Source organism: Mustela nivalis (genome assembly GCF_964662115.1).
Source record: "Mustela nivalis genome assembly, chromosome: 10".
Lineage (NCBI taxonomy): Eukaryota > Metazoa > Chordata > Mammalia > Carnivora > Mustelidae > Mustela > Mustela nivalis.
The window spans coordinates 44068371-44095589 of record NC_139029.1 but is presented as its reverse complement, the minus strand read 5'-3'; the positions used below and the strand labels follow the sequence as shown (position 1 = coordinate 44095589).

Below are 27219 nucleotides of genomic sequence, written 5' to 3'. Positions count from 1 at the left end.
CAGATCCTCTGCAAGTGGCCAGGATTTGGGAACAAATACAGCATAGTCCTGTTTCCAGAAGCACAACATAGCTGGCGCAGGTGATGTGCTATTACTCTGATGATTTCCAGCTCAGAGGATCAAGGGGAACTTCATGGAAGAGGTGGCCGTCCATCCGGGGTTTGAGAGATTTGGTGCTTCACTCTTGCAGAGAGATGAGAAGAGCGTTTCCAGCAGAGGAGACAGCATGCATAAGTGCCCTCACAAAGCAGCTGTTCACAGACTGCTCCAAAGAGTTAAGAGTTTGGCCAAAACACATGATGCTATTTTTCTGCTTTTAAAGCAAAACTCTTGAGTGTCAATAAACACCATGCTCTTATCTGTTGCCACCATCGAGGCAGGCTGGGTAATGTTCTGGGATTGCGGGAAGATAGACTTGAAACCTACAATCTTACCTCTATGGATTTCCTCCGATCAGGCCCTTGTTTTATCCTCTGCTTCTGCTGGGAACACATGAGCCCCAGCTCCTGCCCAGGGAGCCCGTGGGAGTGGAAAGCATAGATCCCATCATCATTAAACCCATAAATCCATGCCATTTGTGTGTCCGACTCTTCATCCTCATTCATCATCCCTTACACTTTCAGAACGGTCACCCGTTTGAGGATTTTGAAGAACGGTTTGCCGCCGCCACCCCGGTAAGAGCGAGAGGGCCCTTTCTGGTTAACTGTTCCCGGTCATTATCCCATTGTTCATTTCACGCTCATGAGTCATGCCTTGTGGTTACAGAACAGAAACCTGCCGATGGACTTTGATGAGATTTTGGAGGCGACGAAGGTAAGGCCTCCAGGCTCTTGGTGAATGAGGGTCGCTATGGTCATTCTCATGCCTTCCATGTTCTCTGCATCCAGCCTGCACGAATGGCAGGTGCCAGCTGTGGTCTCGTGGGCGTCTAGTCTAATCTTCATGGGCGGATTATTGGTGAGCCCCATGATGAGGTCAGAGAGGATGTGTGTGTGAGTACACGTGTGTTTGTGTTGAGATTGTATATTGGAGAGGAACTGACCTCGTGACATTCAAGGAATATTTTTTCAAGCTCCCAACATGTCCCAGGCATTCTGATAGCTGCTAGACATCCGGTAGAGCAGGAGGACACAGACACTGTCCTCAGGGGGCTTATAGTGTCCCCGTGCACCAGTGCACAGCATGGGAAAGATGAGATAGATTAGTCTAGCGTAGTGTAATATGATAGTACCCCAGGGGGTTCAGGTGCATAAGCAGAATGTGCTGAGTGCTCGTAAGTGAAGAAAAGCCAAGCAAGGTGGCCATGTGGTCGGTACACCCCGGAGCAGATGTACCAGTTGGCAGCCAACGTTTATTCAGATCAGTCGATACACAGGCCAGTGAGTAGTATCACCTCCGATGGGAGGTGTTGGGTCTAAGACAGGGGTCCTCGACCTTGGCTACAAATTAGCGTCACCAGGAGAGCTTTTAAAGTCGCAGGTACTAGGCTATACTTTCAAACCAACTCACTCAGAGTCTCTAGAAGTGGAAAGCAGACATTAGTCTTTTCCCATAGGTACATCCAAGGTTGAGAACTGCTGGTCGGAGTATCATATAAGCTGTTCTGGACAGTGCCATGGGGTGCAAACTGAGTTAGGAAACACTTCGAGAAAGAAAAAAAAAAAGTCCTCTAATTTCTGTCCTGAAGGATGGGTGGGAAAGGCAATTGGGGAAGGAATAAATGTTCTCGGTAGGAGGAGGAACATGTGCAAAGGCCCTGAGATGGCCCCTCCTGCTGTAACCCTGTGTCTGTCTTCTCCATTACGCTGTCTTGATCCCGTCGATGAGTTTGACTTTCCATCAAGCAGCCAGCCCATGAGAGTAAGGAACGGGAACAGACTCTTGTCCCCTGTTCTCGGTACAACAGCTGATGCACGCTAGGGTTCCCCTACTTTTCCTACACGAAGGAAAGGAGAGGAACTGACATAAGGAGTGGGCCTGTGACAGGCCCAAGAACATCTCTGTCTTATCTGTGGCACTTTTAGGATTTCTCTGCAGGAGGGGGCCATCTAGTTGAAAGAAGGACCAGGGTACTAATCTCAAAACAGCAGTGGCACAGTACTCTAAATATTATTCGAAAACTATCACTTGTTCATGTCAAAAAATGGCTGTGAAGGGGCTGGCCTGAGGGAGAGATTGAGGGCTTTCTTCCTCAACAGCCAAGCTATCCTCCCCTTCACCGGACGGGGAAGCTTCCAGTATCCCCCTGCTTACCCTGGGAGATGCCCAGGGCCTAAAGCAGGCAGAATCTGCCATCAGCAGCCTCATCACTACCTACCTGCAGATATCTGAAGAGCTGGTAATGGAAAGACCAATAGGTACCTTGAACCTACCTTCCAGTTGAGTTCTTCAGATGGATGTCCATCATGGCAGACCCTTTAGGAACCCTGGCTTCTGGTTAGAGAATATGGTGGCTACATACCCACCATCCAGGAAGGCTAACTAGGGCTTGTGAAGGGATAGATAAACAAGGTGTTGTTTGGTCTTTGGGTCAAGCCCAGCTTCTTCTGGCCCACCAGCCATCGGAAAGTCATGTCACCTCTTGGTCTCCGCTCACCATGCAAAGGAAAGCTCGAGAGACAGCTATGCCACCAGTGAGCTCGGTGAGCATCAGACATGATGATAATGTATTGGAAAATGTATTACAAACTATAAAAATGTTTTACAAATGTGAATGGTTACTTTTAATTCTCTTGAGGGCATTAAAGTGATTAATTACAACAGTATTATCAGATGGAACATAGTTCGTTGGGTTACAAATGAAAGCACTAGGACTAACATGGTGGGGGGAGTGGTGCGAAAATAGATATTATTCCAGATTCTCAAACATACATGCTTATTAGAATTATTTTTAATTTTATGGCCTAAGAATCCCCCTTTTCTATAAAATTTAATTAACTCTAGTTTCTATTTAAACAGCAAATCCAATGGAATGAAATAACAATCTATGTTCTCTGCCTCTGCATGTTTTTCTCGTTTAATCCTTGACTGAAAATCATCTGGCAAGAGGAAAGTCTATATCTCAAGAATGAAGGTTATTTTAAAAGTTGTGCTTAAGGAGAAAATTAGCCAATAAATTATATTTATGATATTAGTAAAAGTGTGACACAAGTTCAACACATTTGAAATGTAAATTGTGTGACTTAATTATTAACTTCATTTTATTATTTTCCTACCACTGAAAATAGTTGTAGGCCATTTTAAAAGCATTGAGTCCCAATTGCAAGGAAGCCTAGAAGCTTCATGTTCATTGATTAAATAGAAGTATTCCTTAATAGTAATCAGGAAGAGAGAGCATAAGGATTGCCATAGTTTCACCAAATAACATAAAATGTTGTAAACATGGTCAAGACTCTTTCCCTGAGACAAGAGAGTATCTAGAGTCTAGCCAAGTCTGGTCCCACTGGGACTTCACTTACCCTGTCCACTCACTTACCCTGTCCACTCTGCTGGCCGCCTCCTGCTCCCCGCCCCCACCTTCATACTTGTTACAAATTGCTCTTCTGTGCACCTGCTCAACTCTCCCAGGCCTCTCTCCTTTCTGCTGTGTCCTGGCTTGCACCAGGCTGGATCGTCCTTCCTCTTCTTGTTGGCCCAGCTCACTCCTCTTCATCTTCAGAATTCAGATCCGGTCTGTTCTCCTTTAGCAAACCCTCCTTAAGGGGCGCCTGGGTGGCTTAGTCGGTTAAGCATCTGCCTTTCACTTGGGTCATGATCCCAGGGTCCTGGGATCGAGCCCCACATCGGGCTCTCTGCTCAACGGGGACCTTGCTTCTCCCTCTCCCTCTGCTCCTGCTCTCTCTCTCTCCTACTCTCTCTTTCTAATAAATGAGTAACACCTTTAAAAAAAATAAATAAATAGGGGTGCCTGGGTGGCTCGGTGGGTTAAAGCCTCTGCCTTCGGCTCGGGTCGTGATCCCAGGGTCCTGGGATTGAGCCCCGCATTGGGCTCTCTGCTCAGCGGGGAGCCTGCTTCCTCCTCTCTCTCTGCCTGCCTCTCTGCCAACTTGTGATCTCTGTCTGTCAAATAAATAAAAATCTTTAAAAATAAATAAATAAATAAAACCCTCCTTAAGTTTCTTTGCCGAAAGCTGGCGGACTCCCTTTCTCTGTCCTCCCACAGAGACCTCTGTCGCCATCCCCGCCACATTGCCTTGAAACTGCCAACTTCTGTGGATCATCCCACCAGCCTACAAGCTCCCGGCAGGCTGGGGCTTGGCCTGTCTCAGTATCCTGTTCACCCGGAACACCGCCCAGGTGTTCTGTGTGTATGGAAAAAGCATTGTGTAGTTGGGAAGGAAATTAATATGTGTGTAGGGCCCTCCTGTGTGCCCAGCACTGCGTTACTCAGTCTGAAAGCTGAGGGGGAAGAATTTAAAGTTCATTAACCCAGGTAAACTTCTTTCAGCAAAAAGAGCCTTTTGTGCCTTTTTAACCAGGCTTAGACAAAATTCAAAAGAAGTGCTGTTATGAATATTGTCAATAAATCTGAAGGAGGTATTATCTTTACTGTCCAGGTGAGGGAACTGTAGCCCCAGGGAGTTGCAGAGGTTGGGGGTGAATCTATCAACAGGTGTGGAACCTTCTCCAGCGCCCGTAGCTCGCTCACTCGTCAGAAGGAGAGCATAATCCTTTTTTGGCACTAAGTGTAGCCTTCCAGCCATGCCTGGTTACTGCAGAATTCAGGGGCAGGGGTTCCTGGAGGGCAGGCAGGCAGACTTTTCCAGTCCTTTCTATTGATTAATATTTTTAGGGTCCCCCCAATCACAAGCTGTCACTTAAAATCCAGAGGTGAGACAAAAGAGTTTTCTCCCCAGTGGGCAGATTTCATACAAAGCGTATGATCATATATTTAAGGCAGGCCATTTGGTTCCTAGCCATAGACTCCCTGCGGTCTCTGAAGCTCGAAGTCTATGCAGATTAATTTCTAAGTGTATCTTAAAAGCTTGCTTCTGCTGCTCTGGCTGGCCTTCCTCAGACAGTCCTGTATGATGGATGGGGATAGAGAGAATACAGTGTCTGTAGTCGTGAAGTTCCTAGCAGTGATTAATAGTGTATATACTGGGCTGTTTTTGATGCCCTTCTTGGTATTAAATGATATGTTTTCTTTTCCTCCAATGACATTTTTTATCCTGAAGACTGACTCTTTCAGAGACTGTCATTTGACTACATGCTCTGTAGGCGGAGCATTCCAGTCCTGACCTGGGTGACTTTGAGGTCACTTCTGTGAGACTCAGTTGGCTCATCTGTAAAAATGGGGATGATGATCCTTTTCTCACAGGTTCATGGGCTTGGGAGCATTTGCTGTGAGAAGTGGCTACAAAGTGTCACGTCTCATTGTATCTGTCGCGTGGAAGGCACTTTGTACGTGTGTGTGCGCACAGAGAAGGAAAGCAGTGAGGCAATCGCCCTCTTGCCTTTATCTCCTGGAGAAGAGAGAGAACACTGCCCTTGATGGCGAGTCAGCGTGAAGCAGGGTGATGGGTTATGGGAGGTGGATAAGCCCGAATTTCCTTAACTAAGCCCAGATATGCTGCCAGACACACCGAAGGGAGAATTGATTCCGGCTGCCTCCCAGGTGTTGTCTTTAGCATCAGGAGGTAATGGCAATGACCAGTTGGGCTTATTGTGTATATAGTCATGACAACAAAGAAATAAGGGTCTTCCTGTCATACCGTTTTAAAGCAGCGCCCAGCAGCCTCGACTTCTCTTGTGGTGACGTCACTCTCTTTTTGTCTTTTCAGGCTGTGACCCAATTAGAACTTTTTGGGGACATGTCCACCCCTCCAGATATAACCTCTCCCCCCGTAAGTATGCACTGCAGCTCAGCCTTCCGCCCCGCCCCTTTCCTTCTCCAGCAGCATGGTGGCAAGAACGTGGGCTTTAGGCCAAAGAGGGCTGCTGGCGGGTTTCACCTCTGCCTCTTGCAAGCTGCGTGATTTGGGCAAATTAACCTGCTCTCCTAAACCTCGGTTTCCTCTGCTGCTTTTTAAAGGAATTAGGATACCTGCTTCTGTTTCAAGAAGTAAGGGAAACCATGCATCAGCAGTTAGAGGACCCCGTTGGGTACTTACTTTTCTGCTGGGCAGGGCAGAAAGACCTAAACAGGATGAGGTTCTTGCAAGCAAAGTCCAGTTGGGAACATGGACAAGAAGTTCAACAAGACCACAAGCATGATGGGCCATTTGTCGGTCCCCACCCAGAGCCCACCCAGCCAGGTGTTCGTCCCAGGAAAGGAAGCACCTTCTCCCCCAGTATCTTCTGCCTTGTCCCACCTCCTGCCTTCTTTCTGTCCTCTCTCCTTCCTCATTTTATCTCCTCCTTCCTCCCTTGCCCCCCCTGGCTACCCAGCTGAACTGAGCTTCTCCTGAAGCTTTGGATTCCCAGGTAGAGTTGCCGTGGGGTATCTATCCCATTGCTTGTCATTGTAAGTCACTGCTTGCAGAGGGACAGAGATGGCGGGGAACCCTAGTTGAAAAATGAAAAGAAGAAAAAAGAATGAAACCCGAAACAAAATTGAATCCCAGTGCTTTGAGAAATGGTTGCATTCAAGGCCACAGAAAAGAACAGAATGGAGATGGACCTCCAGGTCCTCCCTTGCCCACTCCCCGGAGGTGGGGGACGCATAGAGAGCAGGGAGCTGCACCTGCACCTGCAGAAGGTGCTTGGGGGGTGGGCAGTGCCTCTGGGCTTTGCGCGGTCCTGCAGAGACCTAGGGATGGTGCTCGGGTTCATTGGCGAGATGCGCCTCCCAGCGGAAAGGCTATAACCTCACCCCTGGGAACAGATGGCAGGAGACTTTACTGCCCACAGCTGCCACGCCCTGCTTCCGACACCTGATGTCCTGAGCAGATCTGACTGTGCAGAAAGCAGCTCCTGTCTACGGAGAAGCTGGGGTGGCTCTAACCAGTCTCTTTCTCTCTTCTCTCCCGGGGGTGACAGCTGCATCTTGGGCACTGAGAAACTCCAGCTGTGGAGCTAGAAAGGCCTGAAGAGACCTTCTGACCCATGCCCTTCATTTTACAGATGAGCAGACTGAGGCCCAGAGGGGGCATGGGGCTCCCCCAGGGTCACATGGGGAAAACAGATCGGCGTCGATTGTGTTTAAAAGTGCTTAATGCAGCAGCACATGGCTGTGTTTCTGGCCCTGAACCCGAGTGCCGTCCAAATGGGTATTTAATAAACCCCAGAACAATGCCCTTCCTCCCGCAGGCTGCTGGTCTAAAAATGGCCTTGTCGAATTGCCATGGTTTCGGGATTAATTGCTTGCCCCAGTCTATTCCAAGGGGAAAAGAAAAATAAGGATATTGTGGCATCAAATAGACATACTTTGTGGGCAAAAGCCTGTTGTGAATGGGTGTGGGCCTTTACAAACCCAAGTACTGATGCTCAGGGCTGAGCATCAAGGATACCCTTCAGTATCCCTCCCGTCTGTCGGGTTTATTTCGGTACCCCCTCACCTGACCCACCAGTTCCTGCAACAGACCTCTCTCAGATCCCAGCATGGACTGGTCATGTCTCATTCCCTGATCCTCAGGGTTCGGGTTTTGTTATCATCTACTTGAAAATATTTCTTTGTCTTTGCACATAAAGATTCAAGCAGAATTCTGGGAGGCACCAGGAGACGAGGATCTCTGCTCTAGTCGCTAAACTTTGTTGATGCACTTAGTCAGGCTCTTTCTTTACCACGTCTTATGTGACAAGCCCTGAGCTAGGCTCGCAGTAGGTCCTGCGTGGGTGTGTGTCAATTTCAGCTGACCACCTCTAAAGGCTGAAAACCACGTATCGTGGCATAATTTGATGGCTGGAGTAACACCCCCAAAGGGCAGGGGCTCACACCAAAGAGTTGTGATACTGATCCCTGTTTACTGAGCACCTGCTAACGTGCCTCAGCCCAGTACTAAGTGATATAAATGCATGATCTCCCTTCATGATCACAGCCGCTCTAAAGGTAGGTATCCTGTCTCCTGTTCTATGGTCAGTGTCTACAGCCAGCTCATGGGCTGCCCACCACATCTGTGGCTTGGACTGCGGCTGGCGTTGGCAGCACCCCCACCCCTTCCTTCCTGCACCTGCTGCCTCCCATCCTGGATGAGTGCTGAGCCAGGTCTCCCAGCAGCCTCACACGCCCTCTGCCTCTCTCTGTCTGACAGACTCCTGCAACTCCAGGTGATGCCTTTATCCCGTCTTCATCGCAGACACTCCCGGCGAGTGCAGACATGTTTAGTTCTGTACCTTTCGGCACTGCTGCTGTACCCTCAGGTAAGCGGCCCTCCACCTGCTTCCCTTCCTCTGGCCTCCCCCCGCCAGTGGAGAGAAAGGGTTGACTTGAACCGGCGGTCCAATTAGGCCAGACACCTGTGGAGCCACCAGCCTCTCCTCGTGACTCTTCAGATGAGGTGGAGAAGCCACCACTGGGAGGTGGGGGAGTGTTTACAAATCTGTGAGATGCTGTAGGCTGGGATTTGGGCGTGTCCAAATCCCTTTCACCTGGAAAGGTCAAGATTCTAGGGCACTCAGTACACAGCTTCAGGGAGCCCAGGCCATACCTGACCATGCCACGTTCAGCGCAAGTTCATTTCCTCCTGTCCATCTCAGCCAGAGGAAGGGAGGATGGCAAGTCGGGGACAGGAGCCTCCACAGACTTCTGGAGATCGGACTGATAGGACGTGTCTGCCTCCTTTGGTAGAGACTCAAGAATGGGGAGGTTTTCGGGGCAAAGCGGGATGCTAAGGGGAGAGAGCAGATTGCTAAGAGTGAATTAGGAAGGTGATGGGGCTCTAAGTGATTTTGAAGGCTTTTGTTCTGTTTTCCAAGCATCTGTTAAAATATATATACTACTTTTACAGCAGGGTAAATACATATAACTTGTTTCCAGGGCATCAGGCACTCCACTTAGCCAGGCCACTCTGCTTGGGGTGTGGCCACAGGTGGTATTCTGCTCTTTACATACATGAGAGCCTTAAAGACTGTTCTCTTTCTTTAGCTACATATTTGAAAATCTGTGGCTTCTTCTGTCTATCTATTTCTTATATACAGCCAGGGGATCCTGAATATTTTCTTTTTTCAATTTGATGTATGTAGTTATTTGAGGAAGAAAGAGCATGCACATGCAAGCAGGGGGAGGGGGGGCAGAGGGAGAGAGAGAGAATCATCAGGCAGACTGTCTGCTGAGCGTGGTGCCCGACGACGTGGGGCTCAGTCTCACAACACCCAAGATCCAGGACCTGAGCTGAAATCAGGAGTCCCCAACGCTTATCCGATTGAGTCACCCAGGTGCCCCGAGCCTGAATATTTTCAGTTACACATCTTCTGGCGTTTTTTTCTATAAAAAATTAATTTTCATTACATAGTGTTAGAAGCAAATTCTTGCCATCAAATATGAACCTTGCTGTTATTTGAAGTGAAGTAAAAATTCGTACTCTGTTCTGAAGTACTTAAAATTATTCCTCTCGAGCCCAGAGATCATTAAGAATTTTCAGAAGCAACAGAGATTGGTAGCCATTGGCTCTAACACTTTAGCATCTGCAAGAAACCCAGACATTTCATTGCTAAGCTTCCCAGTCAGATTGGTTTTACCCATCCCTAAAATGGGACAGTGGTGATGACTAGTCTTCCTTACCTAAGATGGATATTAAAATTTCCTTGAGAATAGTGTGATAGAATACGGTCTTTTAAAGAAAAATACCAGGGGGTCCTGGGTGGCTCGGTCATTAAGCGTCTACCTTCAGCTCAGGTCATGATCCCAGGGTCCTGGGATCGAGCCTGCGTCAGGCTCCCTGCTTGGTAGGGAGTCTGCTTCTCACTCTTCCTCCTCTCCCCCTGCTTGTGTTCCCTCTCTTGCTGTATCTCTCTCTGCCAAATAAATAAAATTAAAAAAAAAAAATAAAGAAGAAGAACAGTTTTCTTTCAGAAATATATCACCTTCCTGCGTTGAGACTACCCATGCTTTGCCCTCATTATCTGATCCATGAAGATGTCCTGGGGCAGGTCATGGGAACTCAAGACCCCAAAAGCAACTTGCCGATGTGTTCCTTCCATAAGTATTCACTGAGTGCCCACAGGAGTTGGGCCCTGTTCTAGGTACCTGGGGTGTGTCCATGAATACAACAGACACGGGTCCTGCCCTCAGAGAGCTTCCCTTCTACTGGGGAGACAAGCAACAGCGTAAAAATAACTAATTTCTATAATATGTCTGCAAATGGTAAGTGGTGTGGCCAGAAGAAAATGCAGAGTGGAGTGCGGGGGCCTCGGCCCAGGTGGAGGACAAGTGTAAATGGAGACTGTGGTCAGGAGGGACACGTGCCAAGGTTAGCTGTGAGCAGATGAGAAGGGGTGAGGCAGGAAGCCAGGAAGGTGTCCAGGTGAAGGTGTCTAGGCGAGGAGTCTCCATCGCCTTCTCTGTCAATGTGGGTGACACAGTCACGTGGCTCCCGGCCCTAACGTGAGTAAAAGCATCCAAGGACCCGCCCACGCCACTCACACCACCACTCTGGGCCTTCTCCTGAGCCTGGGTCACATCAGGACTTGAAGACCTGGGTTTCAATCTTGCTTCTTGACCAGCTGTGTTGCAAACTCCGGACAAAAGCCACTTCGTGTCCAAATTCAGTTTCTTCAGCTGCTAAAAAAAAAAAATAGGTACATTACCGGGAGATGACCTCCACAACCTCCGTGTTGAGAGTGGAAGTGTAAAATTAATTTCAGTGAGCACATTTTTGCTTTGCCAAGTGTCTGCTTCTGCATCAGTTAGGCTGAGGAACAAAAGTAGACTTCAGGGAGTGGTCAGCCAGCAGCCTTTTCCTCCTTGAACAGGCCCTAAAAATCTCTGCAGACACTAAGGCGCCATCTACCTGTTCCCAGTTGTCCAGCCAGGGGTGGAGAGCCAGGGACACGAACAGCGGTACTGATGGACCCCTGGGAGATTTTGCATCCAGTGCACTCGGTTTGGATCTGGGCTTGTCTATGGACATTTTAAACTCCTGAGCAAATTACTTAACCCGCCAGAGCCAGAGTTTCGGAATCTTTTTTTTTTTTTTTTTTAAGATTTTATTTATTTACTTAACAGAGAGATATCACAAGCAGGCAGAGAGGCAGGCAGAGAGGGTGGGGGGGGGCGGTGAGGAGCAGGCTCCCTGTTGAGCAGAGAGCCCAATACAGGGCTCGATCCCAGGACCCTGAGATCATGACATGAGCCGAAGGCAGAGGCTTAACCCACTGAGCCACCCAGGCACCCCCAGAGTTTCTGAATCTTTATAAATGGATCGAAAATAATACTTCCCTTGCAATAATATGGTGAGAATTGAATGAGAAAACAAACTGAAGCACCTTGAAATTTGCTGGCACCCTGTAGAGGCTTCCATCAGCAAAGGCAGCTCTTGTTGCTACTGTTATTATTATCATGACTCTTATTTTTAAAGTAGAAGAAAATGTCTTGTCTGACCTATATTTTTTTCCTTTAACCTTCCTAGAATATTTAGAAAAACACCCGTGTAATGAAGTTTAGATCTTTGGCCTCTTAACTGCGCATGGCAGAGCTGGCCTGGGGGCATCGAGAATGTACTGTGATTAAATACGGTTGCTGCCACTAGCCAACTGTGTCACGCTCCGCTGAATCTCTTCTGAGCCTCAGGGAGCTTATCTGTAAAATGGGGACGGTCATTCCACCGCATAGAGCTGGTCTGACGACTGCATGAGTTAATACGCATCAAACAGTGCCTGGCGGTGTTTCTGTAAGTAAGCAGTCAATAGATGTTTGCTAGCTTGTCCATTAGGAGCGCTGGCTCTCCCCACCCCCGCACTGTGCCCTGTGGTCGCTGCCTCAAGCCGTCCTCTCCGCCCGCTGCACTATCTCAGACACAGTGTAAAGAAATACCGATACCAACTACACAAGGCTCGTTGTGAGGATCAGTGCCAAAAATGGAAGCTCCACGAGGGCAAGGAATTTTTTTTTTCTTTAATGTTTTGTCTTCACTGCATCTCCAGAGACTGAAACAGTGCTTCACACCCAGGAGGGCTCTTTTCAAATGAATGGATGGTTGGATGAATGGGATCACGTAAATAAGCATTACCATACAAATTCTGCGTGTGTGTTGGGGGAGTCCCTTAAATGTCACTGTTCTTCTCACATTTAGTCTACTTTTTAAAATTCAGATAATAAGGTATCCCCAGGTGCAAGCATCTGGTTATAAACTGCAATTGCCAAGCCTCCTTCGAGATCTAACTGCGAGGCAGTGATGCAGGTGTTCCCTTTCACTTCGCAGCGAGGAGATTTATGATTGATCTGAACTCCGTGGCATAAACAGATGCTCCGTGGCACCTCCTCCCTCCACTGTCGAACATTAATGAGTCAGTGTTACCAAGCTGCTAAGTGGCTTCTGTGGCAGCCACCAAGTGGCTTGTCTTGTCCAGTGCTGCCGCAGGCGGCTACCGAGGGGTCCCATCAGGCATGTCCAATGCCACGTGGCCGGAGAACCTGAGCTCACAGGTCTGGGAAGGGCCCAGGCTGCAGAGACCACGCCCCCCCCCCATCCCCAGGAAAAAGCGAGTGAGACCTGCAAGGTCCCAAACATGATACCCAATTACCCTGTGCTGCTTTTTTTTTTTTTTTCTCTTTTGGATATTGTACTTGGGTCTGAAGCAGATGGCATGAAGCCAGGGAGACATGTTAATAGCTCTCTCCAGAAAAGTGTGCACAGCCCATCTGTTGGTTGCTTGTGGGAGGGGGGGGGGGGGAAGACAGTAGGAACGAAAAACCTGCCACCAACAGTAGAATCATCAGAGATCACAGCACTTACCGATCTTGGAGTTTAATTGTTCACTTGGCCAAGTGCAGGGAAGGCATGATTCTGCTATGACTCACTCACCTTTACAGAGAGACTTCCTCCAGGCTCTGGCGTTTATGGAGCAGCTGAGGAGCGTCCCAGATGGCATTAGACACAGAGGACAGGGAAAGAGAAAATAAAGCGTTCCTACTAGCAGGTGGTTGCTTGTCTAATAGAGAACACAGAATAACGGGACAGTTACAACTCAGTGTGACACGTGCCATCAGAGAGATGAACACTGGGGTCTGCAGAAGCCCAGAGAAGGAGAACCAATGGAGTCCAGAGGGCAGGGAAGGCGCCCGGCAGAGATGACGCTGAGCTGATTCTCAGGGAGTCCGTAAGGCTCAGCCACATGAAGTAGGGGTGGCTTTCCAAGCAGAAGCACGAGCAGAGATGGAGAGAGTGAGGGGTGTTTGTGTGTGCGGCTGCTGCCCCAGGGAAAGGTGCCAGTGAAAACGGCATGGAGAGCTGGGAAGGGGCCTGATCCCTGAAGTCTCCGAAGCCTCGCTTGGGCATCTAAACACTATAACCCCGGCAGTGAAGCACTCTGCTTGCATTTTGGAGCAGTCCTGCGATGGCATGGCGGGGGGGGGGGGGCGTGGAGTGGAAGGATAGCCTGGCGGGAGGCTGAGACTGCCCATCCCGTCACCAAAACGGGCATCAGGATTGAGGTCATTGAAAGATCCGTGTCCATCCCATCAGACTCAGTGCCCCCCTTTTAGGACAGATATTTGTAAAGTTTTCTTTAAATTCTTGAACTGAAATTCATAGATAATATCACTTAACCCACAGTTTTTTTAAAAGTCGATATGCTGCCATCATTGTGCTTCAAGGAGGAAATCTATAAAAACTCATTTATAATAAAAAGACATCGATTTCAATAAGGAAAATACCCAGGTGCAACCGCAGTAGAGGTCCTACAAAGTGGTCAGATGTGTAGACCTGTCTTCAGAGTTGCCGCAGGTGCAGAAGGACCCAGGAACGCTGTGCCCGCTCGAACACCATGGGAAGTATTTCTGTCGGGAACCACAACATTCCCAAATGTTGAACAACTCTTGGCCCTGTTCCAAACAAAAATAAAATACAGTCTGCCCTCAAGGCACACAGTTGTTACAGTCCTGAAAAACTAAGTGCACTCAAACTGTGCAAAGAAACTTTGAATTTCTAGGTAACTCAACATCCTGCCCATACTCAAATAATTGTAGACAGAACATGGGGGAATTCTTTGTTGTGCACGTTGGTCTCACACAACATAGGATAACCCGCCTCTTAAGTGCGGGTAGTGTCTCCCTCTAGCAAGTTATCCTGACAGCCAAAATACACCCCACTAATGTCCTGATCACCACCCCCTCCCTCCATTGAGAACCACTGGGCCCCATCAAAGCGAATCAGAAAATGAGAAAAGCAGTTACAGAGTGCTGAGTCTGTTGGTGGACTCAAGTCACTGCCTTATTGTGTGGCTTGTGAGGTGAGAGGCAATGCACGCCCCTCTCCCGGCTGAAATGCCAGCCCCCATGCCTCTTCACTACGTGCACTAGGGCTGCGTGGTCGTGGAAGGATACGGTCTGTTCAGCATGGCCGGCATACTGCTGACCTCTTCCGCAGGAAGCCCTGGTGCCCCGTCTCCACTTCTCTGGATCCTGCTGTCACCTCGCAAGGAAATGGCCGGTCATGGAATGTTGTCCCCACTCCTTAGCCATCAGTCGAGGGCCAGGGGATCTGAGACTAGAGCCTGAGTGAGGCAGCCCTCATGAGTGAGGTTTCTCTGAGCTCTCCAGAGTCCCTGACATCACGACATCATGACACGATCAGCGCCGCAGTGCCTGTCTGCCTTCCCCCTGGAAGTTGCTAGGATACTCTGCACCCACTTTCCTTCCCTGGCCTCACTGCCGTACCCCTGCAAACTCCTTCTGACAGCCATGAAAAGGCTGGTTTTGGGAAGTCAGGTCAAGCCAGCTTCTCTCTGCTCTTCTCTGCCCAGCCTGGGCATCTGTGTCCTGGGCTCAACTGCACAGGCGTGTGGCCGCAGTGCCCTCTGAGAAGGGCAGGAGTCATTGGAAGCACCTAGGAGTTTCTCTGGGCCCGCCCACAGTTAGCTGCAACCTGAGGTGGGCAACCAGACCAGATGTGCTTATGGTGCAAAGTAGGCCATCGAGTTGGGGCAGTGTCATGCGGAGGGAAGAATGCTATCTCTGGGGACAGGTGACCTCAGTTCAGGTCCTGATCCCCCTTCATGCTGGCTGCGTGACCCCAAGCACAGACCGTCTGTCTCTGGGCACCAGTTTCCTTATCTCTGGAGTGAGGATGTGAAACATCTAATACTGAACCTAGAAGTTAGAGGCATGTAGCAAGTGGAAAAAAATGTGTTACTGTTGCTACTGTGGAAAGTGTTACTTGTGCTCTTTTAAAAAATGATTTTATTCTCACCTGAAAGGAATTAGTACCGCCAACAATTAACATGGTAACGGATGTGAGTAGACCCCTTGGAGTTGCACATTACCCAACCTAGGCCACTGTACGAGGGGCTCCTGCATAAGTGGACAGTCACCTAAAATTGGCATAGTAACAATACAGAAATAACATATGATAATACCTGGAGCTACCATTTATTGCTTGGCTGCTATGTACCAAGCAAGGTATTAAGTACCTTCTGGGCTCTCTCTGATTCACATCCCACTAACTGCTAACATTTACTGAATGCTCATTTTGTGTCAGGTGCAAAACTCCACATCAAATATGTCATCTCCGTTTACCTTTAAACCAAGCCCCTGAGGTAGACGGTATTTTGTGTCCATTTTACAGATAAGGAGGCAGAGCTTGGGAGAGCTTGTGGAGCTCTCCCTGAATTCCAGAGATACGAATCATCAGTCTGAGTGTTAACCTAGGCCTCAAAAACCCCAGCACTCCTAATTCTTCTTCCTTTGGCACACAGCCTCAGTGTTTAAAATGACGATCTTACAACCTGGCTTTCCAACAAAGAGCCTGACTTTTAGAGAGCTTATGCTATCAGTCTGGCAAGAAGGGGAGGCAGGATTCAAACCCATGTGTGCCCGATTCCTAGTCCTCTTCCTTTTCCACTGAGACACACCAGCTCCTGCGTCTGTGTGAGTTCAGAAACCTTTAATGATTGTAGCAATATCATCATTATCTCTCAGATATATGTCTGGCTTGCTCACTCACCACATTCCAGTTTCCGCCTACAAATCAACTCGTTCGAAAGGTTTCCCCTGACCATTTCTCTAGAAGGAATGCTCCATGAGAGCAGGAACTTTTTTTTTTTTTTTTTTTTTTTTTTTTTTAGAATTACTCTTTACCAGAACCAGCGCTTCACATCTATTAAAAAAAACAACAACAAGACATTTTGGCAAATGCAAACTCATATTAAAAGCATACAGTAGGAAAAAAAGACTCCAGCAAGATATGGAAACTTCTAGAACTCACCTAGAAAGGCAATTTTAAAAAGATTAATTATTTTAATAAAATTTAAGTTTTCCATTTAAAATATTGTATAACAGTGTAAATTTACATAAGAATGACAGAAAGATACTGAAGGAAAAAACATCAGAATAAAAAAAACTACTGATGCTCTAACATACTACATAATTACTACTTTAATATAGTTTATTAGTAACACTATCAAAGCCAGTTTTGCTTTTTTCTAAAATTCCAAATGGTAGGGGAAAAAAGCACACTGGTTTGAGCTAACTTGAACATTACGAGAGCAGGAACTTTTGTCTTACTCATCCTTGTCCACGGTCTGTAGCCCAGAGCCTGACACCTACTAGCGGCTCCGTATCTTTCTGCCGATCCCTTGAACCCATGAGTTCTTTCCCAGGTGCCTGACTCTCATGTTCCACCCTTCCAGGTTATGTTGCAATGGGCGCCGTCCTCCCGTCCTTCTGGGGCCAGCAGCCCCTCGTCCAACAGCAGATCGCCATGGGTGCTCAGCCACCAGTCGCTCAGGTGATGCCGGGGGCTCAGCCCATCGCATGGGGCCAGCCGGGTCTCTTCCCTGCCACTCAGCAGCCCTGGCCAACTGTGGCCGGGCAGTTTCCGCCAGCCGCCTTCATGCCCACACAAACTGTTATGCCTTTGCCAGCCGCCATGTTCCAAGGTCCCCTCACCCCCCTTGCAACCGTCCCAACCACGGGTGACTCCACCAGGTCAAGTCCACAGACCGAGAAGCCCAGACAGAAAATGGGGAAGGAAATGTTTAAGGATTTCCAGATGGCCCAGCCTCCACCCGTGCCCTCCCGCAAACCCGACCAACCCTCCCTCACCTGTACCTCAGAGGCCTTCTCCAGTTACTTCAACAAAGTCGGGGTGGCACAGGATACAGATGACTGTGATGACTTTGACATCTCCCAGTTGAATTTGACCCCTGTGACTTCTACCACGCCATCAACCAATTCACGTGAGTGCCCTTCTTTGGAGACATAAATCCATTGAGAGTGATGCCTTGTTTCTGGAGTCAGAGAACTCAACTCAACTTTATAACACTATGAATAATAGTAATAGCTACAAAGTATACATATCTTCTTCATATACATTGTTTTTATTACTTTTATATTCGTAATAATGCTTATTATAGGTTTTGTTAGACCTGTTTGGCCAATAATGAAAGTGAGGTTCAAGGACGAGGAGTGCAGTAGATTTAAATACAAACCTGTTCTTTTTCTACCAGTCACTCTGCTGCTTATGTTTTTGTTAATTTGCTTATCCATCTGCCCATTCTTTCATTACCCTGCATTTATGAAACACAGATTTTGATATGGGCTATTGAAATGGAGATGAATGGTGAAAATGAATTTCAAAAGTCGGGGCAACAAGGACAAAAAAGTTAGAGTAGAAAACGTAGGGGAGAGACAGAGCAGTTGTAAGGTCTCACCCAACTCGTGGAGCTGAAGCCAGATTTTGGCTCAAGGCTTTGGGTAGTCAAAGAGGAAAAATGGCAGTGAAGCAGAAAGCTCTAGGCCACGAACCCTGAGAACAGATTTATCACTTCCTAGTCTTGTGCCTGTGGGCGAGTCACTTCTATGAGCCTCAATTTCCTCATCTATCTTAGGCTAAGGGATAGTAAAAGGATTCAGTGGTACATGAAACACTGTGTACCTCACTGACTTTAAAACATTGTTGTCACCATTATAATTGCATATTGAGTGATGCTGTGCGGAATTCCTGGACCAGGATTCCAGCGTTGGCTCTTCTACTATAAAGCAGCGTCTTTGGGCAAATGTGTGACTTTTCTTAACCTCAGCTGTGTCATGGGTAAAAGGCCTGCTTTGGCTTGGACAGGCAGTGTGCCTCCTTCTAATTCAGGCACTCAGTGATTCTGTCCTAGCTCGCTTTTCCATTGCAAGCGTCCAGAAATCGTAACCACACAGCTAGTCAGAACCCAGATACACTTAAGCACGCATATGCTTGGAAAGATGTCCGGTCATTCAGCTCGGGCCTTGACGCTTGATAGGAAAGAGAAAATCTCATGGAACAGTGAGTGTGGCATTTTCATTACTGTCACAAATGATAGGGTTCACTGCTTGGCCAATCGCAAGAATCGTCAAAAAATCTAATGTTAACACAATTAGATAGTGTCATTTCAGCCAGTTTCGGAAGGCAGTTCTGAAAAGGAATGCCTTCTATGTGTATAAACGAGCTACTCCCACTCAGGCCATGTGATCTCCACAGTGGGGGCATCTCTATTAGCTCTAAGTCACGGGGTTTCAGTGAAGAGTAATGAATAAAAAATGAAATGCTGGGAGAATGAGAGCCACGCATAAATAAGCAGGCATCTTTTGAAAACAAGTGTCTCTCTTGCAATGGACTTGCATGCCGGCTACAAATAAAGGGGAAGTTTCAGTTCCTTGAGGACAGGAAATGGGTCCAAACCATTCATACACTTCTCATGATGCTAGCGTAGCATCTAGTGCATGGAGACATTTGGGAGAAGTCACAGAGATTGAAAGGAACAGAACAAAGACCCCTCAGCCACTGTCATGTCTCAGAGCATGGTTTCGCAACCTAGGCTTTATTGATATTTGGGGCCAAATAATTCTTTGTTGTGGGGTATGCACTGTACTTGTAGAATGTTGACCAAAGTACCTGCCCCCTGCCCATGAGATGCCAAAAGCACACATCCTCTCTCCCTTGTCCTGAGAGTCAAAAATGACCCCAGATTTTGCCAGATGCCCCCTAGGATTTCAGCTGCCCCAAATTTAGAACCACTCTTTCAGATTATACAGATACCCTAGAAAAAACTTCTAAAGGCTAAAACACTTGCATACATGAACCCCTAATTATACTTCTGATTGATTTCTTCTGATAGGTAGGACCAGTACAACCTCTCTCAGATTGGCAGCTCAGCCCAGGTTCTCAGCCTTCAGAAAGCAATAAGCCACTTCAAACCCAATTTGAAATCCGGTTACATTAACATTTATTCAACAGCTGTCAAGCACTGAGGGGTTCTCATACTGCTTATCTCACTTAAACCCACTAGTATGAGTCTGTTCCATAATCATCTCACAAAACAAAACAAAAAATCCATGAGCGTCACCTTCAGAATGTTTTGAGTGGAGGATCAGTCAGAGCAAAGGCCAATGTCAAGTAGAAATAGAGCTCACAGCTGGCTGGACAGTGTAGACAGAGCTCCGTTAAATCTCAGCACACCTGTTCCATGGCTCTGTTGGCCCTGAAAAAGCTCCTTCACCTCTCAGAGATGCAGTTTCTTCATCAGGAAAGAATAGGTCCAACACCATTTTGCCATATTTGCATTAGAGAATGCAGTGAATACAAAATGCCAAGCAAATAGCATCGTTCATCTAAATATAGACCCATCAAGGCAAAGGGTACTCACCAAGTTTGATAATCACTTGCTGTCTGATAAGCAGCCAGATTTTGGAAATTCTGGGCAATGATGGCAGGGGAGGGGGCCTTATCCGTGCCATTCGAAATTTAGCTACTAAATCAAGCCTCACCACCTCCTCATTTGGGGCTGAGCCAGTGACTGGCGTTTTCAGAGCCAAATTAGAAATTATTGAACGAAGAATAGCTTCAAATGGCATATTTGTTATAACCTCTGGACCAAATGAGAGGAGGAACATGTGGGAAGGCTAGGACAGAAGACTCATGTCCTTATGGAGTGAGGCATAAAGCTGCCAGCGGCTCCCTCCCATTTTCCCACATCACAGAGGCACTCTTCATTCAACACGTGTTCAACGCATGCCTACTATGTGTAAGGATACGGGGCCTGCCTCAACCAGTCACCAGCTACAGGGCCTCAAGCAATTTCATGACCTCACTTCCCTGAGCTGTGAAACTGAAATCACTCTTACCTCAAAGAGGCTTTACGCGGGTCAGAGATACCATCCATAAAATTTCTGATGGCAACTGAAGGTGCTCCGAACGTGCATCCACATCCTCTGATCTGTTTATTCAAATATTTATACGAATAGAGTTTCTGAGCCCATCAGTCTGGGGCGGGGGTCCAAGACGGCATCTGTAACAAGTTCCCGGAGGTGCTCGTGCTGCTGATCCAAGGGCCATTCCTAGAGAACCACCACCTGCCCCAACCATATGCACCCACTCCTTCCCGTCAAGTGTCTGACAGGACGAGATCAATATGTACAGAGGAGATGTTCGGGATAGAAAGCAGAGGGCTTTGAAAGTCAGACTTGACTTGATCATAACCAGATCCCCGAGGTCTTGGTGGGAGGTACTCAGGCACAGCCAGACACCTAACGATGTTCCCTCTTTGTGCCTGGTCTCTGTGTAGCTCCAACCCCAGCCCCTCGACAGAGTTCTCCGTCCAAATCATCTGCGTCCCATGCCAGCGATCCCACCACGGATGACATCTTTGAAGAGGGCTTTGAAAGTCCCAGCAAGAGCGAAGGGCAAGAAGCTGTAAGTGGCTGGTCTGTTCTTTCTGGGTCTGCTTTTCCTTAAAATTAAAACTGCTGTATATGAAATGGACAGTGGCCCAGGAAACCCACATAGGAAAGAATGCTGGCTCAGAGTCTCAGGTTCTAAATGGGGCCCTAGGGGGCGTTTTCTTTGATGATCAAATGAGCAGCTGAAAAGCGTTGTCCTTTCGTGAGTCGCTCAGCACGGCCCTGCATGGGTGGGTGTGGCGTCCTCCAACGGCTGTTGCTGCCTCCTTTTAAAATAACTGATTATATGTATGCATGAATTTATGCCCAGCTGTCTTCTGCTTTCCGTTGTTGAAAAGACCAAAAAAAAAAAAAAAGTGTTATTTTCTTGTGTTCTAGCCTGATGGATCACAGGCCTCATCCAACAGTGATCCATTTGGGGAGCCCAGTGGGGAGCCCAGTGGTGATAATATAAGTCCGCAGGCCGGTAGCTAGATAGCACAGGTCTGGGTAGGTATCTGTTCTTTTTATCTACTTCACCCTTAAGCTCTCTACTTTCCCTTGGCTTGTCCCTCCATTTCCGAAGTCACCTCCCTGATGTCCGCTCCGTCTCTCCTTGCCTGAGCCCATCCCTGATGTTCGCACCGTCTCTCCTTGCCTGCTGTTTGCCATCTTGTGTTTCCTCATGGATGCATGACCTTTGACATACACTGCTAGGTAGGGGTAGGGGTGAGGAGTGGGGAATGGTCATAATCTTTTCTTAATTATATGTGCTGAGTGGATGGTGGTGATAGAATGAGGCACGGTCCCCATTCCTCAACATGGATTCAGTTTCAGAAAGCATCAGCCTTCCAAGATGGACACAGTCCCCCCACCCCGATTCCTTTCTCACTGGGGGGTGATCCAGATGCTTTCATCTTTTACACAAAGCGTCACCGCATTTGCCTACCCTCCGCAGATCTAAAGAGGTCACCAACCAAACATCCCAAGAAACAAAACCAAGCAGTGCTTGAAATTAGATGGCTAGAGATGTATGATCACGGTAGCCCGGGCACCCCCTCACCCTTCCTAACGTAAAAGTGAAATTCAGAGCTCAAAGATGCGTAGCATTTGCTTGAGGCTCTGCTGTTTGCACCTGTGCTGCAATGTACGGCTCACCACCGAACCACTTCATATCCCATCAGCAGCTACTTTGAAAGAAGTGTACTCACATACACTAGAAGTGGCTTTTGGCACTCGAATTTCAATACCTCTGATTTGATCAAAAGAAAGAGGAGCTGATGAAGCAAATCTTCTTGGGAGACAGAAGTACACCTCGTTCCCCAGGCATGATTCTGGAGGTCACTCCTTGACAAATGTGTTCAATTTTCAGATACTTTCCTAGTTTTCCATAAATGCGTAGGACTGCAAAGCTCTACCCACAGAGCTCCCCTTCTTTAGTCCTGAACAGCATGGTCAGAGCCATTAAAATGGTAAATAGTTTTCACCATTCATAAATGGATTCTGAGTCTGCCTCGAAATCATTCTCAGTTCACATGGAAGTTATTTTGACAGTTCCTGAAAGCTAATACAGTGTTTGGAAAGTGTATTTTGCTAATAGATTTTATGATTAAAGAACTTAACATACTGTATATTTTGCCACGTTTTCTATCAGTATAACAGCATATAATAACACATCACACCATGCAAAGCCACGTACAACCCCTTTAAAAATTCTGTCTTACAAAGCTATTTGGGAAGCTGGTGAATTAAAGACAAAGTCGATGTTCCAGAAAAGAGAAGAGCTGTGGATTATGGGTGGATGCCTTAAAAAGATTCCCCAAGAGGTTTTCTACCCCTTGTGTATGTTTTATTTCACATGCTCAACCTTGTCTTGAAAAATTTGATGAATGAACTAGAGGTGACAAGAGCCATTCATCAGTATAACGGCTAACATCATCCTAAAATTGAAGTTCTTCTAGAAAACAAAGATGACTTACACCATTTGCAGATCAATGTATCAAACCCTTGTCTTCATGAGCCTGTTCAGCTGGAGACAAACAAGCCCAACTCTTTCTTGGGGCCTCAGGCTGTCCTGTGGCAGAGTTGTAAATGGACGGACCATGGGGCAGTAGGAAGAGCTCGGAATTTGGAACTTGGATCCAAACTCCAGTTTGCCCAGGAAAGCTTGGGCAAGAACCATAATTTCTTTTGAGTCTTGGTTTCTTCACCTTCTAGAAGAGGCTTGTATCATCTGCTAGGTTAGCAGAGGTAGTGATTCAGTCTCTAGGAGGGAGACAGACACTCAGCCCTCAGCTCAAAACTCAGCTTCAAAATCTGGGCCCTGGAGGGAAACTGAGTTTAGAATTGTAAACCCTAATGAGATTTCATAGTAATTGTCTATCTTATTTTTGAAAATAAGGATAAAAACAGTGTCCTCCTCAGAGGGTTATTGTTTGGACAAAATGAGGTGAGCACAACATCTGGCACATAGAAAGCGCGCAACAGATCTTAGCTGTCATCAGCCCTAGCATCACCGTCATCATCCTACGTGCTCAATACATGTTCCCCAGTACCTTAGATTTTATATATTTTGCCTTGATATGGAATGCATTATACCATCAGGACCCAGGCCATTGGCTGGGAGGTTTTGCTCTGTATTTCCTATCTTCAGATAATTAATTTGCAATATGCCTCCGGATAGAGATGGCATCTCCATGTAGAAGTGCCAGAAAGCTGCTGGATTTTATCTGGAGGTCGTTTTCAATATGCCTTAAAACAGTTTCAGAGGGGGAAAAAAAAAAAAGTAGGAAAAGAAAATTTTGATAGCTAAGCTCTCTAATCAGAATGATCCCCATGAGGGTCTCACAGAACCCCCTCTCCGTTCCAAAAAATGACCAGTCTCCAGTTGACTTATAAGTCACAGTCAATAGCTCCCACCCCAAAAAGCTCCCACCCCAAAAAGGCTGGACTGTAATCTACAATGAAACAGTTTTCTCCCTTTGAACACTTAGCTTAGCAGTATCACGATCGCCTCTCAAGAATCCCAGGCCAACAGGCTGACATATCCCCAAAGACCCCCGCACCCATCCACCCACCCCAAGGGAAGTCCAAATGAGCCTTCCTGGGCCCTTCTATCCCTAGCAACCCAAGTCACGTTTGACGCTCCCGCCTCTGTCACATTCACTCATCCACCCAACGGGGAATCTCCTGACTGCAATCCCTTAGTGCCTTTCCAGACATTTGAGGAAGGGATACCATGCAGGGAAAGCCACATCCGTGGCTCTCTTTTCCCCTTTGTCTTCATACAGCTGGAAAGCAGGAGTCTTGTTCTTATCACCCTTGCATTTTATCCCAGCTGCTTTTTATTAGAAATACCCACACAATGCTTAGTAGGTAGGGGGGACAGCTATTGATAAGTGAAAGTCATCTCGCACCACAGCAAGAGGAAACAAACAGACTCCGTCTTCACCGGTGGAAGCTTCAGGACCAATCTCATACAGCATTTCTGTTTTCGCAATAAAGGGAAATATCTTCAATTATTTTGTTTTCTCCCCCCTACCCTCCCGTCTGGGAGAATCACATGTCTTTGAAAGACTGGGTCAACAGGGGCAGGAAAAAAGAACCAAAATAATATTGTAATGACTGGTGTGGGAATGGCAGGTAATTTATACTCCACTGACGTGTTGCTGGAGCAATTTTAAGGGCGAAATGTTAGCTTTTGAGGAGATGAAAGAAAAATGAAAACATTTATTTGGTTAAATGGCTAAGTAAATAAACTGCCTATCAGACTTGCCCAGCTGTCAAGTCAAAGTAGCATCTATAACAATGGGGAATTGTTTGGTCTGTCTCCCTTAGTAACAATGGATATTGCCATAAATAATATGTCGCTGTCATGTTTTTAATACCGATCTTCGTAGCGGGAACCCAAGACATGGGAAATATTACCTGATGGATTTCTGGTGTTCGAGGGAAAAGAAGGCTGAACTTCAAATACCTTAGGAGGAAGAATCTACAAAAACAAAAACAAAATCTCTTTAAAAAGAGAGAAAAAATGCGTGGAGTCGGGGATTTAGGTCTGGATTATGGTTTTAAAGCAGGTGACCTTAGGCAAGCATGTAACCCCTTTATACCCTGGTCCCTCACATGGATGCATGTGGATAATTAATTATAACAGCTCCTTCCCCAGGCTGTTCCAGAATCAGAAATCATGAATATGAAAGTGCTTTATAAGCTTTGAAAGCAGAATACATGTATTTGGAATTATTGTTGCTATTTCGGTTTTAAATAGAATGAAGGAACAGAGCCTTAAATCAGAGAACCACAAATACAACAAACAAACAAACCAAAAAAAAAAAAAAAAAAGAAAGAAAGAAAGAAAATAATCTGTCTGTCTCTTGGACATAGTGCTCAGAGCCAAGTCCAAACCAAAGTGTTGGGATTCATGCAGTCAGGGGATAGGAAGGGCCCAGGTGAGGGCCTGGTCAGCCAGGATGGAGAGATGGGGGCTTGGTGCCCAGAAATATTTAAAAGATGAAATCAAGAGAAGGTTAAGTCTGAAGGGAAATGGGAAGTGAGGATGAGGACATAACCTAGGATGAATCCCACATTCCTGATCTGGGAATCTAGGGGGTGCCGAGTCACTGTGCTGAACAGCACAGGACGGCATGCTTGACCAGAGAGAGAGCAGTTTACTTCCGACCTCCAGCTGCACTTGAGATGCCCATGAGACACCCAAGTAGCAATGCAGAGGGTTGCTGGAGTTTATCTGGAGGTCAAAGGAGAAAACCAGACGGGGCACAGCAAGCTTTCAATATGGTTTTAAGCCACTAGTGGAGTAGGCACAAGCAGGATATGCTGATCATTTCACCCAGAGATCAGCAGACTCTTTGTAACTATCTATGCCTTGTGGGCCAGGTCTCCGTTGCAATGAATCTACTCCACCGTGAGAGAAAGAAAGCAGGAAAAGATAGTGCCTGAAGGAATGGATGTGGCTCAGTTCCAGTAATACTTAAAATACTTTATTAACTTAATTATTAAAAACAGAAAGCCACCAAAATTAGCTGACCTCTGATTTAGATCCCACTCGCTGTTTCTAGAATCACTCTGCAGAAGGCAATCACCATGCCCTTCATTTACTACCACTAACAAAGTAGATCTTAAAATTCCTAGCATGTTTATAACACTTTTGATAAACATCACCTAATTGAATCCTCCAGGGAACCCACTTAAGTATTTTTATCATTCCCATTTCACAGATAGGACAGGTGAGGTGGAGAGGTCAATGGCTTAGAAATCCTAAGATTCACTCATAATGGGGCTAGGATTTGAATCTGCACCCAGATTAAATAACTCAAGAGCTCTCATCCAGACCAGAATACGGGAGTTTTAGCAGCTTCGCTTCGACTTAACAGCTCTGTGACTTGAGGCAGATGGCTTCATTTCCAGCCTTTGGTCTTCTCTTCTGTAAAGCAATTCCCATATGCCCTCCCGGCTGACCTTCTCTGGCCTCCTAACCTGCCTGGGTCACCGGCTTAGAGCATGAAAGACCCAATCCACAAACAAGACCTTCTGCAGCACCCCTCCCCCCAGCTTTCCTTATTCCAACAAAGGACAGGACAGAGGACCGTTCAATATGCTGACTTGATTTGGGTTCCTAGGCATTATTGGCCTGAGACCGAGGGCCCACTCCTGACGACCAGGAGTTTAGTTTAGACAATACCCTTGCTTATAGCAGAGAACTGGCGTCGGCAACCTCAATGTCTCATCTGCTGTGTGACAGGGTCAAGAAAGATGATGCGTGTGTTCAAAGCAGGTAATCAGTATCCGTCATTGTTGGAGAAATGCAGAATTGATCAGAACATATGCAGGACACACCCCCTCCCGCCCTGAGACTCAGATTCTGCTTCTCTGGTTTCACCAAGTGGGTTTCAGCACCCCGAGACCTCAGGAAGCAGGTGCACTTGGCAGCAGTGTCAGCACTGCCTTCAAATTCCTATCCTGAAAGGCCGACCTTCAGGCCGAAAGTGATCAGAGAGTGTTGTGGGTTTTTGCTTTTCCTTTTTATCCAAAGACTCCCAGCACTTGTTAAAATCTTTTATGCCATTTGAGCTCATTTATTACTTGTCACAACCCCTCAAGGTAGATATTACAAGCCCCATTTTACGGATTAAGAAACTGAGGCCCAGATAAAATTTTTGCCTAAGTTCATGCAATTAGAAGTCAGGATTGCTGGGCTCTTCCCGCCTCTGAGACCGCAGTGTTTTTTGATGATTGTCTTCATGTCTTCAGGTAAAACTTTAAGTTCTTTACTTCAGCCTCATGTCCGCTCTCTGGCTGTACCACTGGCTTTTATGTTTGTGAGGACAGGACATGTAAAAGCCCACGGAACCGGGCCCCGGTGTTGGGGCTCGTGATTGCCTGGGCAGGGTGTTGCTGAGGGACTCGAGCTTTGGCTCCCGTGTGGCTCCAGTTGGAACCCTGGCTTGGCTAGATGTTGCTCTGCCCCCCAAGCTTAG

The 27219-nt window shown here is 47.0% G+C and overlaps 1 protein-coding gene across 3 annotated transcripts in view; it reads left to right on the top strand.

Moving 5' to 3' along the window:
• The window catches only part of DAB1 (DAB adaptor protein 1), a 1133179-nt gene that overhangs the window by 1096749 nt on the left and 9211 nt on the right, over window positions 1–27219 (top strand). The window contains exons 13-19 of one of the 3 annotated variants that reach the window (XM_082688113.1): window positions 624–674; window positions 766–813; window positions 5784–5846; window positions 8193–8301; window positions 16726–17274; window positions 20629–20756; window positions 21122–21232. In XM_082688113.1, coding sequence (XP_082544239.1) covers window positions 624–674; window positions 766–813; window positions 5784–5846; window positions 8193–8301; window positions 16726–17274; window positions 20629–20756; window positions 21122–21217 — 1044 coding nt within the window. In that variant the 3' untranslated portion in view covers window positions 21218–21232. The remainder of the gene's footprint in view (window positions 1–623; window positions 675–765; window positions 814–5783; window positions 5847–8192; window positions 8302–16725; window positions 17275–20628; window positions 20757–21121; window positions 21233–27219) is intronic. The other 2 variants (XM_082688114.1, XM_082688115.1) reach the window with 2 other exon arrangements.